Here is a 15,444-nt window from a genome sequence, read left to right as displayed (position 1 = left end):
TTTTTTGCATTAACTCTTTGAAATACAGCATTATTTATACTTATAGCACATCCTGGTTCAGGTGCTAAATATCACCATTGTGTACATCTAGAAGAAATTAATTAAAAAAATAACTTTGGGTGAATGGCAGAAAGATGAGGGAAGGGGGCCGAGGTGGGGGAGGGGACTGAATCAGAACAAGGTTTAGTCCATGCTTTTATAATTATATCAAAATGGAGTCTACCGTCGTGTATAAACAGAAAGAACCAATAAAAATAAAATTTTCATGATGACATGAATAAAACAAACCCTTCATAACAGTTTTAAAAAAAAGAGAAATAACTTGATCTGTATTTAGAATTCAGAAAAGCTGCAGTTGGAGATGATTTATTTACATTATTACATTTTAATGTTTTCTAGTAACTAATCAAATACAGTTGTTAAGATTAGATTCATGAAAACGTGGAATGGACTCTGTCAGTCACACTGGCAGCTCTCCTGGGCTTGCCGGCACCAGGGCCTGACGCTGCCCTTCGGGACGGTGTGCATCTGCTCTTCTCATAACCCGTCCTTTGTGCCCTGCGACAGACAACAGGATCAAGATAAAGGAGCGAGTCACTACCTGCAACGGGGAGCAGACGCAGAGCCGAGAGCCCGGGTCACCCTATAGCCAGCGCCTGACTTTGTCCCTGTCTAGTCCCCAGCTCCTCTCTTCAGGCTCCTCTGCTTCCTCTGTGTCTTCACTTTCTGGAAGTGACATTGTGAGTATGATCTTGCCCTCCACCACCTCCTGATATGTCTGCTGGATGGTTTGTGTTCTTGGTAGGCATCCGCCCCAGCGAGTCCAAAACCCATTCCTCAGTTTTAGGAATTTTTGGTTTTTCTATGTGTGCATGCACACCCTGAGTCTCTCTCCCCCTGTGTATGTGTGTGGGCATGTGTGTGCTTGCATGTGTGCACCCTGAATCTGCATCTCCCTGTGTGTGTGTGTGTGTGTGTGTGTGTGTGTAGAATGTACCTGGAGTCTGCATCCCTTTGTGCCTCTGTGTGTATGTGTATGTGTGCACCATGAGTCTGCATCCCCACCGTGTGTGTGTGTGTGTGTGTGTGTGTGCACGCACACGCACGCACACTGAGTCTGCATCTCCTTGTGCGTGGGTGTATGTATGTGTGCACCTGAGTCTGCATCCCCTTGTGTGTGTATGTGCACCCTGAGTCTGCATCCCCCTGTGTGTGTGTATGTATGTGTGTGTGCGCACCCCGAGTCTGCATCTCCTTGTGCATGTGTGTATGTGTGTGTGCACCCTGAGTCTGCATCCCTCTTTGTGTGTGTATGCACCCTGAGTCTGCATCCCCTTGAGAACCTGGGGTCCTGGTCACTCATGTGACCTCTTGGTCAAGAGCAGTGATACTGTTCTAGTCAAGTCAGTGGACTTTCTTAAAGAGTTTTAAAATAGCCTGTGTAGAAATGAAAATAGTAGGAACCCAGCTGTGTCCTCTGTGTTTCACGAGGCCTCTCTAGTCCTGAGACCCCCAGAGGGCAGTCCGGCCTACTGCATTCTCCTGTTGTTCAGAGCAGGGCTTACTTATTCCTAGAGCAGACCCTGTGTCCCACCTGTACCAGGCAGTGCTCCTCTGTGAGCAGCAATCCTTGTTGTTTTTTTTGTGTTGGACTCCAGGACTCTGACACGCCACCCTGTACCACACCCAGCGTTTATCAGTTCAGCCTGCAGGCGCCAGCAGCTCTGATGGCCAGCCTACCCGCTGCCTTGCCAGTGCCCAGTGGCAAGCCTCAGTCCACTCCCTCCAGAGCACTGATCATGACAACCAACAGTCAGGTATGGCTTTACTTCCAGGATGGAGCCCAGCTGTGAAGGGCATTAGAGGAGATATGAGGCACTTTTGAATTAGGAGAAGAGCTTTCTCAGATTTCGATTTGGTCAGCATTTTTATCTTTTCATAGAAATTCTCTCATTGTATCTCTGTCCCATTATAAATAAATTGAATGTGTACAAACTAACACACTGATTTCCTTAGAAGGAAAGGCAGGCCCGTTTCTGAAAACACATTGGTGTGTGCAGATGTGCTTCTTGGAGTAGTTTGGCTCTACAGGGACCTCTTCTCACAGGAGGAACTCCTAGGCCCCCAGCCACTCAAAGCCCAGCTCCATGATCTCACCTGTTACTGAGTGTGACACGCCTTGCTCAAGATGTGTCACATAGTCTGCCATCCTTCACTGACCCAGCGTACAGGACCACAGCATGTGCCTAAGCTATCAAAGGGAATTCTGCCCCAGATATTCAGTTGCCTTTTCCTGGTCATGACATTGGCCCTGGCATCTGACCTTCTTGTGTCACAAGGCATTTGTTCAGCCTCTTCAGGGCTCTGAGAGCCTCTGGCAGCCACTGAGCCTCAGCGTCATGCTGCTGTTGCTGCTTGGTCCTCATATAGCCTATGTCGTCTAACAGAACGTCAGACTGTGGTCCAGTTTGCCACTTACCCATCTGTCCCAGACCAGTAGAGTGAGGCCTCCCTCCTTCCAGTGGAATAATTGAGCAAAGTGTTGTCTTGAAGCACTTGTATGCGTTGTCTGTTCTGTGCAGCTCAGAAAACCAGGCTGTCCAAACTGGGGACTAAGCCAGATGACATTAGAGCTGGGCGCAGTAGCTCACGCCTGTAATCCCAGCAACTTGGGAGGTCGAGGCAAGAGGATTGAGAGTTCAAACCAGCCTCAACAACTTAGCAGAGACCTTGTCTCAAAATAAAAAAGGGCCGTGGATGTTGCTCAGTGGTTAAAGCTGCTTGGTTCAAGCCTTGGTAACAAAAAGGAAAAAGAAAAAAGGTGCTAGAGTTGGTGCACCTTAAGTTGTCAGAGAGACCCCTGGGGATAGTGCTTGCTGTCCTGGTGACCCATTTCCCCAGGGGGTGAAGCCCCTGCAGAGGAGAGAACGTGGGTCTATTGTAGGGCCATGCCAGAAGCCAGACTCCGGGTGAGAGTCCCCTGTCTGTGCTTACAGTGAGGGGTAGCCAGTGTCATGGGGGTGTCTGCTGGCTTATGGCTGCTGGTCCCCTGCACTGGAGGGCTGCCTGCGTCTGTGATGCCTGACGGTTAGGTGGTGGCAGTTGGGGAGTGCTTCCCACCAGCATGCCTCTGAGGTGGAGGGGCAGGGGCCATGTAGAGTAGTCCAGAGCTGGGGAAGGGTCAAGGCAGGGACTGTTTTGCCCACTATTGCCCTGTCCTGTGTTCAGCCAGATTGGAGCAGGGGATTTACCAGGGATCTGAGTGGCAGTTTTCTGAGGACTAATTTTTTTGAATCTTGGTTTGGTCTTCAATGAGTTTTAAAACTTATGAGTTATATTATTGGGCATACTTCATATTGTTGCTATTTCAGAATGTAAGATCTTTCTAATTCAAAGGAAATGCTGACGGCTTATGACAAGACACAGCTGCTCTGTCGAGCCTGGGTGGCATCTGTTGCCTTTGCTGTAGTACTGGGACTTGGTGCTTCCACTTGTACATGGGTTGTTTCTGTTTTGTTCCTAGACCAGGTTCACTATCCCTCCGCCGACCCTTGGGGTTGCTCCTGTTCCTTGCAGACAGGCAGGTGTTGAAGGAACTGTGTCCTTGAAAGCCGTCCACCACGTGTCTTCCCCAGCCATTCCCTCGGCATCCCCCAACCCACTGTCGAGTCCTCACCTGTATCACAAGGTACGTGCTACACAGGGCCCGCATGCCCATGGCCTATGACGCCTACCTGCTGCGTCTGCTCTGAGAGGCTAGTGCGTGCATCCTCTCTTAAGAGAATCCCAGGGAGATTGTTTTAAAAGGGAATTTGTTTGCTGTCATTCAGTTTCACGTTTGCTTTCTTTTCTAAACAAAACTTTTAAAATATTATTTTAAAATGTAATATAGTGTAATTATTCACCCAAAGCATCCTTCTTTTGTTGAAATGATTAGTATAAAACAGAAACTTGAAGAAGGCAAGTTCAAAATGAAGACTATTTTCCCACTTACTTTTTAAGTTCATTTTATTGCTAAGTATTTTGGTTTTCAAGAAACAAAAGACAAAGTTAAGAACCACTGTTGCCACACCTCTGCACAGTGCTGTTTTAATCTCGTAATTTAATCTCCCTGTCCCCAGTGGAGGTCAGTAGGGGTAGTTGGATGGGCCCAGCCCTGTTGGGTGTGCTCAGCTCATTTGGTCTCCATGGGCCAGAGTGCTTCTTGTACACCCCTGGCCGCTCGCCTCTCAGGCCCAAGGAATTGGAAGCATGCACTGAGAAAACAGGTCTTCTTTTTTCCTGTGCCCTTGATGCGCCCGAGTGTTGGAGGACAGCCTTCCAGGGACCCCTGCAGGGTCTGAGGCTTTCCCCTGGACGCTGGTGATGCTTGATGCCTTTGCTAGTTCTCATGCCTCTTCCTCAGTCCCTCTTAGCTCATCTAATGCTGTTTTTCTGGTAAATTCTTTATTCTTGGGTGCTAGTTCTTTGGCCCTGTGTCATTCATTCCTGATTATTAGTTTTCTTTAAGTAATTCAGTAACGAGCACTCCTTGGCTGTGTCCACCACATTGCAGCGGGCCTTTTCCCCCTCATGGCTGTGTGACCTGTCAGATGAGGGGAAGCAGCTTTGTCACTCCCGTGTGTGTTGGCTTTCCTTCTTTCCCAACGAACAACTGTTCGTTTTTCTCAGAGTTGTCATGAGACCAGCTCCATGAGCCGTGCAGTGCAGGGAATGTGCCTTGGAAGGCCCTGGATGTGCATGTACTAGTGAGCAGGCCTGAGGGCAGGGGCGTGCCAGCTTGGCAGGTGATGCCAGGTGGCAGACAGGGAAGACGTGGCCAAGACCTTGCTCCTGTGTGCAGACCAGCTGGAAGTGAGAGTCTAATGAATTTGTGTAGTTGGACATGGGCCCTTCATACTTCCCTCAGCTCAGTGGAAGTAAAGCTGTTTTTGTCTTCAAGGTGTGAGAGTGCAGGTGTCTATCACTCCGGCCTGGGTGATGTCACATCAGTGTTTCCATGTGGGCAGCATGGCAAGGTGGTGCGTTAGGCATTGCATATTCTCCCTTTCTACTTGGTGACTTCCTGCCACTGGAGATGGAGGGTGCTTGTGGGCTCTCCAGTGTGCTGCCTGAGGACTGGGCCTCGCGGGGCTCCACTGGGAGGGTCTCAGTGGGCCTGTGTGTGTGCTGTGCTCCCACACTGCTCTCCTCTTTTTCCCTCTAGCAGCACAACGGAATGAAACTGTCCATGAAAGGCTCCCACAGCCATGCCCAAGGTGGTGGCTACAGCTCTGTGGGCAGTGGAGGCGTGCGGCCCCCCGTGGGCAATCGGGGACACCACCAGTATAACCGCACCGGCTGGAGGAGGAAAAAGCATGCACACACCAGGGACAGCCTGCCCGTGAGTCTCAGCAGATAATGGCTCCTGGCTGTGCGCCTATCCCCAGACTGCCCAGTGGCCTCGGCATCATGGGGAGCCGAGACCAAAATCTAGCACCTGTGATGCGGCTGCCCAGCACCTGGCTGATCACTCTGCATGTCTTTGTGTGGTGGTCGCGCCCATTTTAAAGAACAGCCCCTGTGGCGCCCGCAGAGCCTCGCCAGAAAGGGGCGCACGGCGCCTTCCAGGAGCCCCTGCCCAGCCCAGCAGCCCCGGCTCAGGACCACCGGGACGCGGGCCACTCTCCACTCTCGTGTCTGCAGTAGCCGCGTGGGTCCTTTGCGGGTGGGGTTTTCGTTTCCTGTCATCACAGCCGAGAGCCGCCGTTCTGTCTTCCCCAGCGCGCAGGGCTGGAGGCCGTGTTTTACTGCCCTCAAGTTTTGTTTGAAACTTCAGAACTGTTTTTCTATGTAAATATTGAAAACTTATGATTTGTGCAATAACTCAAATATTTTTTATTTAATTTCATATTTTCACATAAGTTATATTTAAGGGAAGAGGGAATTTTTTTAAACAAGCTTAGATCCTTTCCCAAGTTACATTTTCTAAGTTGGGTTCATCGTGTTGGCTGGTTGTCTGATGAGCATCATTACGAGCACCACAGAGGGTTTGGAGTTTTACTTTCACGTCTTTCTCTTGGTCAGGTGCAGGGGAAACCGCCTCTGACCAGCACCCCAGGGGCCCTTCCTCGAGGCCCCAGGTGCTGCCTGCTCTGACCAGGAGTTCTAACATTTTTGCTTTTGGTTCTTTTAAACTAGACAACAAACCCAGCATTTAAAGTGCCAGAAGTATAACTTTCTAAGGAGAGAAAAGGTTGTCACATTATAAAATCTTAGATGTGAACGTGGGAAGCGTCAGTCAGTTTTAGTGGCATGGCCTGTAATGGTGGGTTGGTGGATATCATTACAGACAATGGCACCCAGTTTTAGGAATGTGGAGAAAGGAATTCCGTTGATTCCGTGGAGGAATCTGCATAGCAGTATGCATTCGTTCTGTTAAGAGCAAATACCTGAGAAGCACCTGCGCTGCCAGCGCGCCAGGGGAGCACCTAACGTATCACAGGAGAGCACAGCCAGGGTGGCCGGGCGGCTGGGGCCGCTGTCAGAAGCATACAGGTATACTATGCAAATGTATTCTGCCACAACCACTGTCTTTGTTACCTTTTTTTGAACAAGATTATATCCATTCTGCCTAACCCTGAGTTTTGGGAGCACCACGATTGTCCTGGGAGTTGGTTTGTGTCCTGTAGGCCCTCTGACTTCCTGTTTTTAAAATGGGTTCTGGCCCTGCTAAATAAACACTAAGGTAGGTTGGTCTTTGAAGCCCACTAGTGGAGAGTGTCGAGGAAAGAAGCTAACGGCCATGACATCTGATCCATGCCCGGTGGTGGGGAGTTCTAGACTGATGTCTGACCGCAGTGGACACCCGACGAGGACCAGCTCCACGGGTCAGGGTCTGCCTCTGAAGCAGGACCGGCCCTGTCGTCAGTGCTGCCGCCTGCTGCTGCAGTGTCCAGGAAGCCTTCCAGAGCAGCAGCTCGTGACGATCGGAATCACCCAGAATATTTAAAAATATTTAAATTGTGAACCTATTGATAGAGAATATTTATAAACACTGATCTATAGGCCTGTACTAATCTCTACGCGTTAGCAATACTGACTGTAAACCTACATTAAGGAAACCATTGTGGGGACAGTGAGTGTCCCGTAGGTGCGTGTTTTAAAGCTCCGTTCGGAGACACAGGTACCATGTCCGTTCCCGTCATGGTGAACCAAATGAATTGGTCTGGCTGCCACTGTGGTCACGTGCTGCAGGTTAACAAAAAGATATCATGTTTTGATTTTCTTTTGTGTGTGGACAACAATGTGGAAGCTAAAATTGACATATTTTTATGTAAAGTTTTTCTATTCTTTGATTTTTAATAAACTTTGGAAACCAGTTTTGTGTGTTAGTAGATGCATGGGTGAGGTGGTGATATGTTAGCTCATGACCTGGTCTAAGCAGGATTATCCAGCCTGGAATAGTGAAAGAGGTGACTGGGCTTATTTTATCCTTGGTACATTGAGGCCTTGGGTTCCAGCCTTCTGCGCGAGTCCAGAGTGAGAGAAAAGTAACAGAAGCTTGCTCTGTGCCAACATGCTAAGGGGTTCCCAGTGGCCGTATTTGCAGTTGTGACAAGCAGATGGTGTCCACAGTGCAGTGGTGGTCTAGCTCAGCAGTGCCCCAGGGTTCCAGCCACCCAGCAGTCACAGTGGAGCTACTGTCCCTTGGGTGTGGCTCTTAGGACGTTTCCTAGGGTGCTTACAGCCAGCAGTGGCAGAACTCTGCCCAGGTTGTCTGGCCCCTGCAGTGTGTGCTCTGAGACCACTAGCCTCAGCGCCCTGGCTTGGCACAGGTGGACATTGGGGTAAAAATCACCCTCCTCAAGGGGTTCACAAGGGCTCCCAGCAGGTGCTGCTGGGAGAAGACAGCCCCATCCCTGCAGCACGCCATTTTAATGAGTGTGTGGAGGCAGAAGTACTGGTGGTGCTGGTTAGGAAAGCACAGGAGCGGGAGGGCCAGTGTGGGTCTGGGAAAGCTCTCGGGCAGTGAGGCCTCCAGCACTGGCCTGGACAACAGAGGGAGCCAGCCCCGTGCAGACGCAGCAATGGCCATGCCAGCAGAGGCTGGTAGCAGATGAGCCGGGTCATGGGGTCCACTGGAGGTTGGGTGCTGTAGGACGATGCTACAGCAGGTAAGACTTGGCTGCAGGTGTTCTGAGTGGAGATGGAGCCGTAAGGCCATCTGATGGGCTGGTGGGGGAGAGGGGACTTGCCTTGTCCTGCCCCTGGGTCTCACTGAGGGGCCTGCCTGCAGGACAGCTTGAGGGAGCCAGAAGGAGCCAGAGAGTAGGGACTGCAGTCGCCAACGGGGGAGGTTGTCTGTGCTCTCTTGGGAAGCTGGGGGCACAGATGTGTTGTGCCAGGGGCTTCTGAGGGACGGAGGGGTCCTATCTAAGCAGGGCCTGTGCACCCCTGTCCATACCTGGTGGGCATCAGCACACTGGAGGCTGCTCCCACCGGCCAGTGGTTTGCAGGGTGGCCGTGCCTCCTTTTGATCACTGGCAAGATCCCCTCATCTCGAGACCCTATTGGCTCACCATCCAATCCACATTCCAGGATTCCTCCTGAGTTGTCACAGGATGGCGAGTGGCAAGCTGTGTCCCTGTGCTTGATGTCACAGGATGGAGAGTGGCAAGCTGTGTCCCCATGCCCGATGTCACAGGATGGAGAGTGGCAAGTTGTGTCCCCATGCCTGATGTCACAGGATGACGAGTGCCCTATGTCCCCGTGCCTGATGTCACAGGATGGCAAGTGGCAAACTGTGTCCCCATGCCCGATGTCACAGGATGGTGTCCCTGTGCCCGATGTCACAAGATAGCGAGTGGCAAGCTGTTTTCCGTGCCCGATGTCACAGGATGGCAAGTGGCAAGCTGTGTCCCTGTGCCTGATGTCACAGGATGGTGAGTGGCAAGTTATGTCTCCGTGCCTGACGCCTAGAGGTACCAATGAGTGGAGGCGCCCAACCCACAGATGCATGGCACATGGTGACATCTGTGATCCACACGCACCTGTCGCCACAATGCATGGCTTTAATCACCCCCCGCCCCCCGTGGTGTAACCAAGATGTCTAGGGCCACATGTGGCTCACCCGTGTGCTATACCACTGTGAGGTGCTTGCCTGCTCACAGGCTTCGATGACAAAGGGTGCTGGTTTAGAAGGGGCCACGCCAACATTGAACAGACATCCTGGACACCCCACACTGAGGGCTGTCCTCACTGCCTGAGAACTGCTCAAGGTGTTTTATTTACTGTCTCCAAGGCCTGTGGGGAGGTGCTGGGTCCTGCCAGCCCTGGGCATGAGGGGTGAGCACACGGTAGCCTCGTTCACCTTTAATTCCAGCACATGACTCAGTCTTAGAGAAGGACAGTCCATGACATTAGATGCATGAGGACAAATCTCAGGTGATCTCAAGAAACCCGACTTAGAGGGAAAGGGGCTGTGCACCAGTCACCCGGAGTCTGAACCTGTCTTAGGGGCCTTGGCCATGGAGTACCATCACTCAGGGTCCCTGAGTGTGGACCCTCCTCCGAGATGAACGTCAAAGCTGTGATGATGCTTAGGACTGTAACCAGGTGAGAGTTCATTATTAGCATTTTTGGAAAGAAGTGTGTTACTTGATGCAGATTTCTAGGATAGCAGCCTGTGTTTCAAGTCTCAAGTGGGTTGTGGGTGCAGATGGTGGAGGCCAATTCCCATCTCAGAAGACTGCAACCCCTGCCCCATAACCCAGAGCGGGCTAGAGTTCCTGAGTCTGCTCTGTCCTTGGTGAGAAGCAGCAGCCAGGCCGTGTGCAGAGCAGGGTCACACGGGGCTGTTGGTCACACAATGTGGCATCCCTCCTCTTTCTCTGATGGTAGCTGTGTCTTCCGCTGGGAGCTGGCCGACGTTATTACTGAGCCCCACCAAATTCCACACGTGGCCTGTGTCCGTGCTTTGCTGTCCATCTGTGGTGCTGCCTGGCGACACCATGTTCTCTTCAGCTTGGTGAGAGTATTGAAGTGTCTGTGATAAAACTACTCAGGCTCACAAAGTGTTGGAGATTTCCTGCTGGGCTTGGTTGTAATAGTGGTTTTTATAGGTACAAGATTCTGCCCTCTGAAAAAGTGGATTCTGGAGACGTTTGCTCTGACCGTTGAGCATGCTGCCTCCAGCTCTGGGTCGCTGCAGCTTGTCCGTCTGCTCTCACTGGGTCGCTACGGTGCTGCCTCCTCCCTCGTCTGACTGGCTGTGCACCTGCTTTAGGATACGTGGCCACGGGGTGAAAGTCCTCATCCCCTGTCTTTCCATAGTGTCCTCCTGGCAAAAGCTGCATGTGCACTCAAACTGACTCCCAGTGCCCTCAGCCCTGTGCCCAGCACAGGGAAAGCTGTAGAGTCCAGCCTAGGTGGCACAGGTGACTTGGCTGAAGCAGAGGGTTCCAGGGCCTCAGCCAGGATCATATGACATGTGTCAGAGGGAACCCTTCTGCCCTGAGCAGCCCTTTCTCCTGCTCCTTTTCCCTTCCCTAACCTCCACTTGGTTGCAACTCTTGTCGCCTCCCCCAGCTCTCCTTCCATGTCCCCTAGAGGGCTCTCCAGGTGACCCGCTTCCTGCCGGCCTCCCTGACCAGCAGATCACACAATCACAGAGAGGCGCCTGCTTTCTAGGGACAGGGCCCCTTTGCAGGGGACCTGCTCATCCTTGTCCTCTGTCCCACCAACCCTTAACCCCATCCAGGCGTCTCCTGTCCTGAAAGCCCTCTTCACCCTCTGGGGCTCCTCCCCTCCCCGCACCCCTTCAGCCCACTCCTGCTGTCAGAGCCGTGGGACTGCTGGGGGGAACCAAGCTGCCCCCTCAGAAGGGAGTGCCACGAGGAGCCCATTTCCCTGAGAGGCAAAGGGAAGGTATTTTAATCAATGGCCGTTTGTTTTTCTTTCCCTTTCTTCTTGCATTCAAGTTTATAACGTTGCTCATTTCATATTTAAAATTCTTAGTCTGGGGCTTTGAGCAATTTCAAAGAAAAGTGGTATGGTTTAATTCTGTCATTTGACATTCCAGTGGTTTTCAAATTATTCTAACACACCATAGTAGATGGTGCTGATTACTAGCCCAATATCCGTTTACTTTTATTACTTCTTAGGATTTCTAGATTTTGGAAAAATTAAGTGCAAAAATCCAAGTTAAATTTGAATTTAAATAGGTAAATATTGACCACCTCTGAGGCAGGTCCATGACTGTGGCCTTCTGACCGTGGCCCATCTGGGATGACTTTGCCAGCTGATCATCCTAGGCTGAGGATGAGTTGGAGCCACAGTGAGGCAGGTCATTATCAGTATTTCATCTCAAGTCGTTTCCATGTCTTAATCCCCAATGGGTTGGCCTTACTGCTGTGCTCCTGCACAGAGGGGAACTGGCATGGCGAGCCAGCTCCGGGTGGGCATCGCTGTCCCCCTGGAATCCCTGAGTACCATCCGACTGGGGCTGCCTCCCCCTGCCAGGCTGACCTCTCTGCAGGCCTTCCTGAAGTTCTGGCTGCAGGAGCAGTCTCACCGTGAGAAGACAGGGGGCACTCTAGCCTCCGCATGCAGATTTTCTCCTCCACACTCCTGCGGTCCCCTGCCCAGGCTTCTTGTGGTCTGTGCTGGCATCTCACCTCCAGGCGGGTTGTTCCCTAAGGTAGGCTGGGCATTAAGCTAGTATTAAGGAGAAACCTATACAGCACTCAGACTTTTAGAAATCCCAGGGAAATGAGGCTGGAATGTTTTTTCTCTATTGATAAAAAGAAAGATCTGTAAAATCCTAACAGTGACAAAGAGGATGAGGCTGGGGACAGTGAGACTGAGGAGGTGGTCCTGATGTGCTGGGAGGGAGATCCTGGCTTGAGGAGCTGAAGGACTGTTTCCCACGTTGCTGCCTGTCCTTCCAGGGAGTCTGGCCCCTCTCAGACTCAGAGGCCTGGGAGTTGGGAAGGAGCAGGGAGACCCGTGGGGGGCTGAGGCTGGCTCCAGGTTCCAGGTCTCTGTCTTGCTGTGTCAGCCCTGGCAAGCGATGGTGTGTGTCCAGCCCCTTCGCTCTGGGGGAGATACCATCCACCACCTGGAGGTGTGGCCTGTAGCAGCCAGTGTGCAGAGGCTTTGTAAACCACCAGATACCCCGCCAACCCCCGCCCTGCATCTGCCCCTCCAACCCTAGCCTGCAGGTCAGGGCTCTGGCTCTTAGATTCTTGCCCTTCCCCCTCCTCCCTTCCTGGTGCTCTTGGCCTGCCTGCCCTGGCCGTCGGCTGCTTGGGGCCTGGTGGCCCATCCCCAGCATGCTCTTCAGGTACCACCTGAGGGCTGAGGAGGCAGAGCACAGGGCAGCTGCAGGGGGCCGGGGCTGGGTGGGACCTCTGGGGTGGCCCCACACGTGCCTCAGAAGCCTGGGGAGTCACCAAGACCTGGTTCTGCAGGAGCAGAGCCCTTCTGGGCAGAGAAGACCCCCTAATCACAAGGCTACTGTGTCCTATTTTGGATATTAGTTTATGGCTGCATTAAGAGAATAGCAGTTTGGTGAAAGCCCTATAGATAGGCACAACCTAGTTGGTGGTTAATAAGTATTTCATATTTTATCAGTTAACCAAAAAAAACAATCACACTTGCTTTTCTGTCTCTTGCCATTTTTAGTAATGTCTGCCTCTTTTCTGCCTGTTATTTCACATTCAGGCAGTGTTGGTGGGTCTGGCTGGGTCTGAGCAGCCTCTGGTCTTCACAAGCTGTGCCGGCACCCACCAGCTGTCCCCTCAGTGCTGGGGATCAGGCAAAGACTCCACCATGGCGGCAGGCACACATTTCCACATCACCCTTGCTTGTCCTTCACAGGGTGGCCTGGCCCTGTCACCAGTGGGTGAGGCTCAGGAAGCGCACCCACGGGGTCTGTAGAGTCCTGCATCTTCCTTGGAAACCTGACTCCTCTGCCCTAGGATTCGGTGTTTTGTGTATTGGGTGGTTTGACCCACACAACCATGGAACTGTTTTACTTCCTAAGTGCCTATCTCCTTGTTCTTGGTGACATTGTTAAGTCACAAGTCTTATAGGATTCCAAGACCCCTACCTGACTCTTGCCTCACCCTTTTCCACTCTAAGGAGTTCAGGCAGGGGTCAGCATGGCCATTTTAAGGGATGCCCACTCCCAAGGGCAGCCTTTACAACCACATCAAGATTTTGTTTACAGGGTTTTGATAGACACCACCCAGAGAGACCAACACCATTGAAGGAAGAATTTGTCACTTGCATTTCCCCAGAGGAAGGGACAGGCCATACCATCGAGAGCTTCAGGAGACTCTTGGGGTGATCAGGAGGCAGAAGGCAAGAGCAGGGGAATGTGCAGGCGTGGTCTGTACTGGGGTGTGCTTGGGAAAGGTGAGGCCCGGAGTGTGTATGACTTAGGATGGGCTGGTCTGAGTAGCTCTGTGGGCTCCGGGCTGTAGGGGTGGTTGTGGTCTCTAGTTGCCTGGTGCCTTGGGGAGACTTAGGTGGGAGGAATGTTGGCTTGGGGGACAGTCGGCTAAGGAGCTGGGCAGCTAGGTGCAGGCAAGGTGACTTTCAGGAAGAGGTAAGCACTGTGGTGGATGGTGGCGCAGTGATGGGTGATACCAAACATAAGGAAACCGCAGGCAGACAGGAGGAAGTCCTTTTACACAGGAGGGGGCTGTTCCTTGACATCAAGGAAGGGAGGTGACAGGGGATTTCCATAGGAGATGTTGTGTTCGGGGTGGCTGCGTTCTGGGAGTGTGTGTGGCCTGACCCTCGAGAGCTGTGTGGTTCTCAGGCTTGTCGTCCTGTTGGCTGGTTGGACGAGGTACTGGGGGACACAGCTCCCCTGGGCATGGGGCCTCTGGGCACTTGGATGTTCGGCTCACGTGAGGCTCCTGAGGCAGGATGTGGTCCCTCAGATGCCTGTCCACTGGGGCAGTGAACTTCAGTGACCCTGGAATGCACCTGGGGGAGACTCCTGGATTTGCATGTGCTCCTTTTCCCCCTCCCTGTTTGATTGGTTCAAAGGAGGATATCCAAACCAGATGGAGAGAGAGGGAGAGGGAGGGGGAGAGCACATGTGAGCTAGTATGAGGCTGTCTAAATCAAATGCAAACTTGCAGCACATCCTGAGTGGTGGCAGAGCCGCATCCTCTAGAGATATTTTTTCCTACCTCACAGAAACTGCCTACAACTTAACAGCATCTACCAGCGACATTGGCTTTTCTTGGCCCCAGTTGACAGGAAAGAGGAGCTGGCATGAGGCTGCACCTCCTGGAACTGCGCCTCAGACTGTGCCTGGTGCCCTGGACCTCACCTGGCCTGCCCGCCTCCTTTCCCTAGTTTGCCTGACTTCTGCACACCCTCAGGAGCTTTGCAGGACCTTGTAGGTGGAAGGCTCTCGGTGTATCTGTGCAGGCAGGCGAGTACTCCAGGAGCCAGGACAGGGCTGGGTGCATACCGTGACCTACACACAAAGCAAGGGACTTCCTGCGTGTCTTGAGTGGTCCTTCCCTTGGGTTTGAAAAATGCTCCCTATACATGGCGGGGTGGGTATGGGTCTGCTCTGTGGCCTCGGCACTGCTCAGCATGCATGTGCCTGTGAATGGAGCCCCTCGCCCCTCTGGCTACACACTTCGGGGAAAGAGCAGTCTTGCTTTGTCCTCTCCTGCTTGGTGGATGCTCCTGTGCTCCAGCAAGGTGGCTTTGGCATAGCAGGTCTGAGGGTTGCTTTCATCTGCAGTTGGGAGCCCCCTGGGGGGCTGGGCCTGACCGGGCCTGGAGGGAGGAGCCGGGTCCCCTGCCCTGCCATTCAGGGTGGAGCACTGGGCATTGACTTTCCCAGCACACTCTGGAAACCAGATTCTTAGCTGGCGTGGGCCCCTCGTATTTGAAGTTTGCTTTGGGATTTATTGAACTGTTTGGCTTAGGGGATTGTGTTGGGGGTCCCAAGACCACCCTGAATTTCACTGATTTTCTTAGGAGTCAGGAATGGAGGTGTCGACAGACATGTACTCATGGGCGTGGCTTATTGCAGGGAGAGGAGACAGTCAAAGAAAAGGCATGTGGGCGGAGTCAGGGGCACATGGGCGGAGCCGGGCACATGGGCGGAGTCAGGTGGAGTCATCCAGGACATGCTTAAATTCCTCTGGCAGGTGTGACAACTCATGTGAAGTGCTGTCACTAAGGGAAGGGCATAAGGGCTCCAGCGTCTCGGTGTTCATTGGGGCTGGTCACATCGGCACCCAGGGACTGGGATGTACCCAGATTCCAGCCTCCTGGAAGGAGAGCGGGTTCAGCATGAGCCACACTGTCCCTACAGACAGTAAAGGCACAGAGAGCCACACTTCTTATCTGGGAGACTTGGGAGCCCAGAAGTCACGGCTCAGAGAAAGCAGGGGTGGGGCCTCACCCACGTGGGAGGGTCTT

The 15,444-nt window shown here is 52.5% G+C and overlaps 1 protein-coding gene across 2 annotated transcripts in view; it reads left to right on the top strand.

Annotated features, from left to right (window-relative positions):
• Nucleotides 1–7,360, top strand: part of Tent4a (terminal nucleotidyltransferase 4A) — a 40,574-nt gene extending 33,214 nt beyond the window's left edge. The window contains exons 10-13 of one of the 2 annotated variants that reach the window (XM_076856226.1): nt 568–740; nt 1,659–1,817; nt 3,524–3,688; nt 5,210–7,360. In XM_076856226.1, coding sequence (XP_076712341.1) covers nt 568–740; nt 1,659–1,817; nt 3,524–3,688; nt 5,210–5,401 — 689 coding nt within the window. In that variant the 3' untranslated portion in view covers nt 5,402–7,360. Of the gene's footprint in view, nt 1–567; nt 741–1,658; nt 1,818–3,523; nt 3,689–5,206 lie in introns of both variants that reach the window. The other variant, XM_076856225.1, reaches the window with a different exon arrangement.
• The last annotated feature ends 8,084 nt before the right edge of the window (nt 7,361–15,444 follow it).

Source organism: Callospermophilus lateralis, chromosome 5, assembly GCF_048772815.1.
Source record: "Callospermophilus lateralis isolate mCalLat2 chromosome 5, mCalLat2.hap1, whole genome shotgun sequence".
Classification (NCBI taxonomy): Eukaryota; Metazoa; Chordata; class Mammalia; order Rodentia; family Sciuridae; genus Callospermophilus; species Callospermophilus lateralis.
Note: the sequence above shows the minus strand (reverse complement) of the source record. Positions and strands in the feature narration are given on the sequence as shown.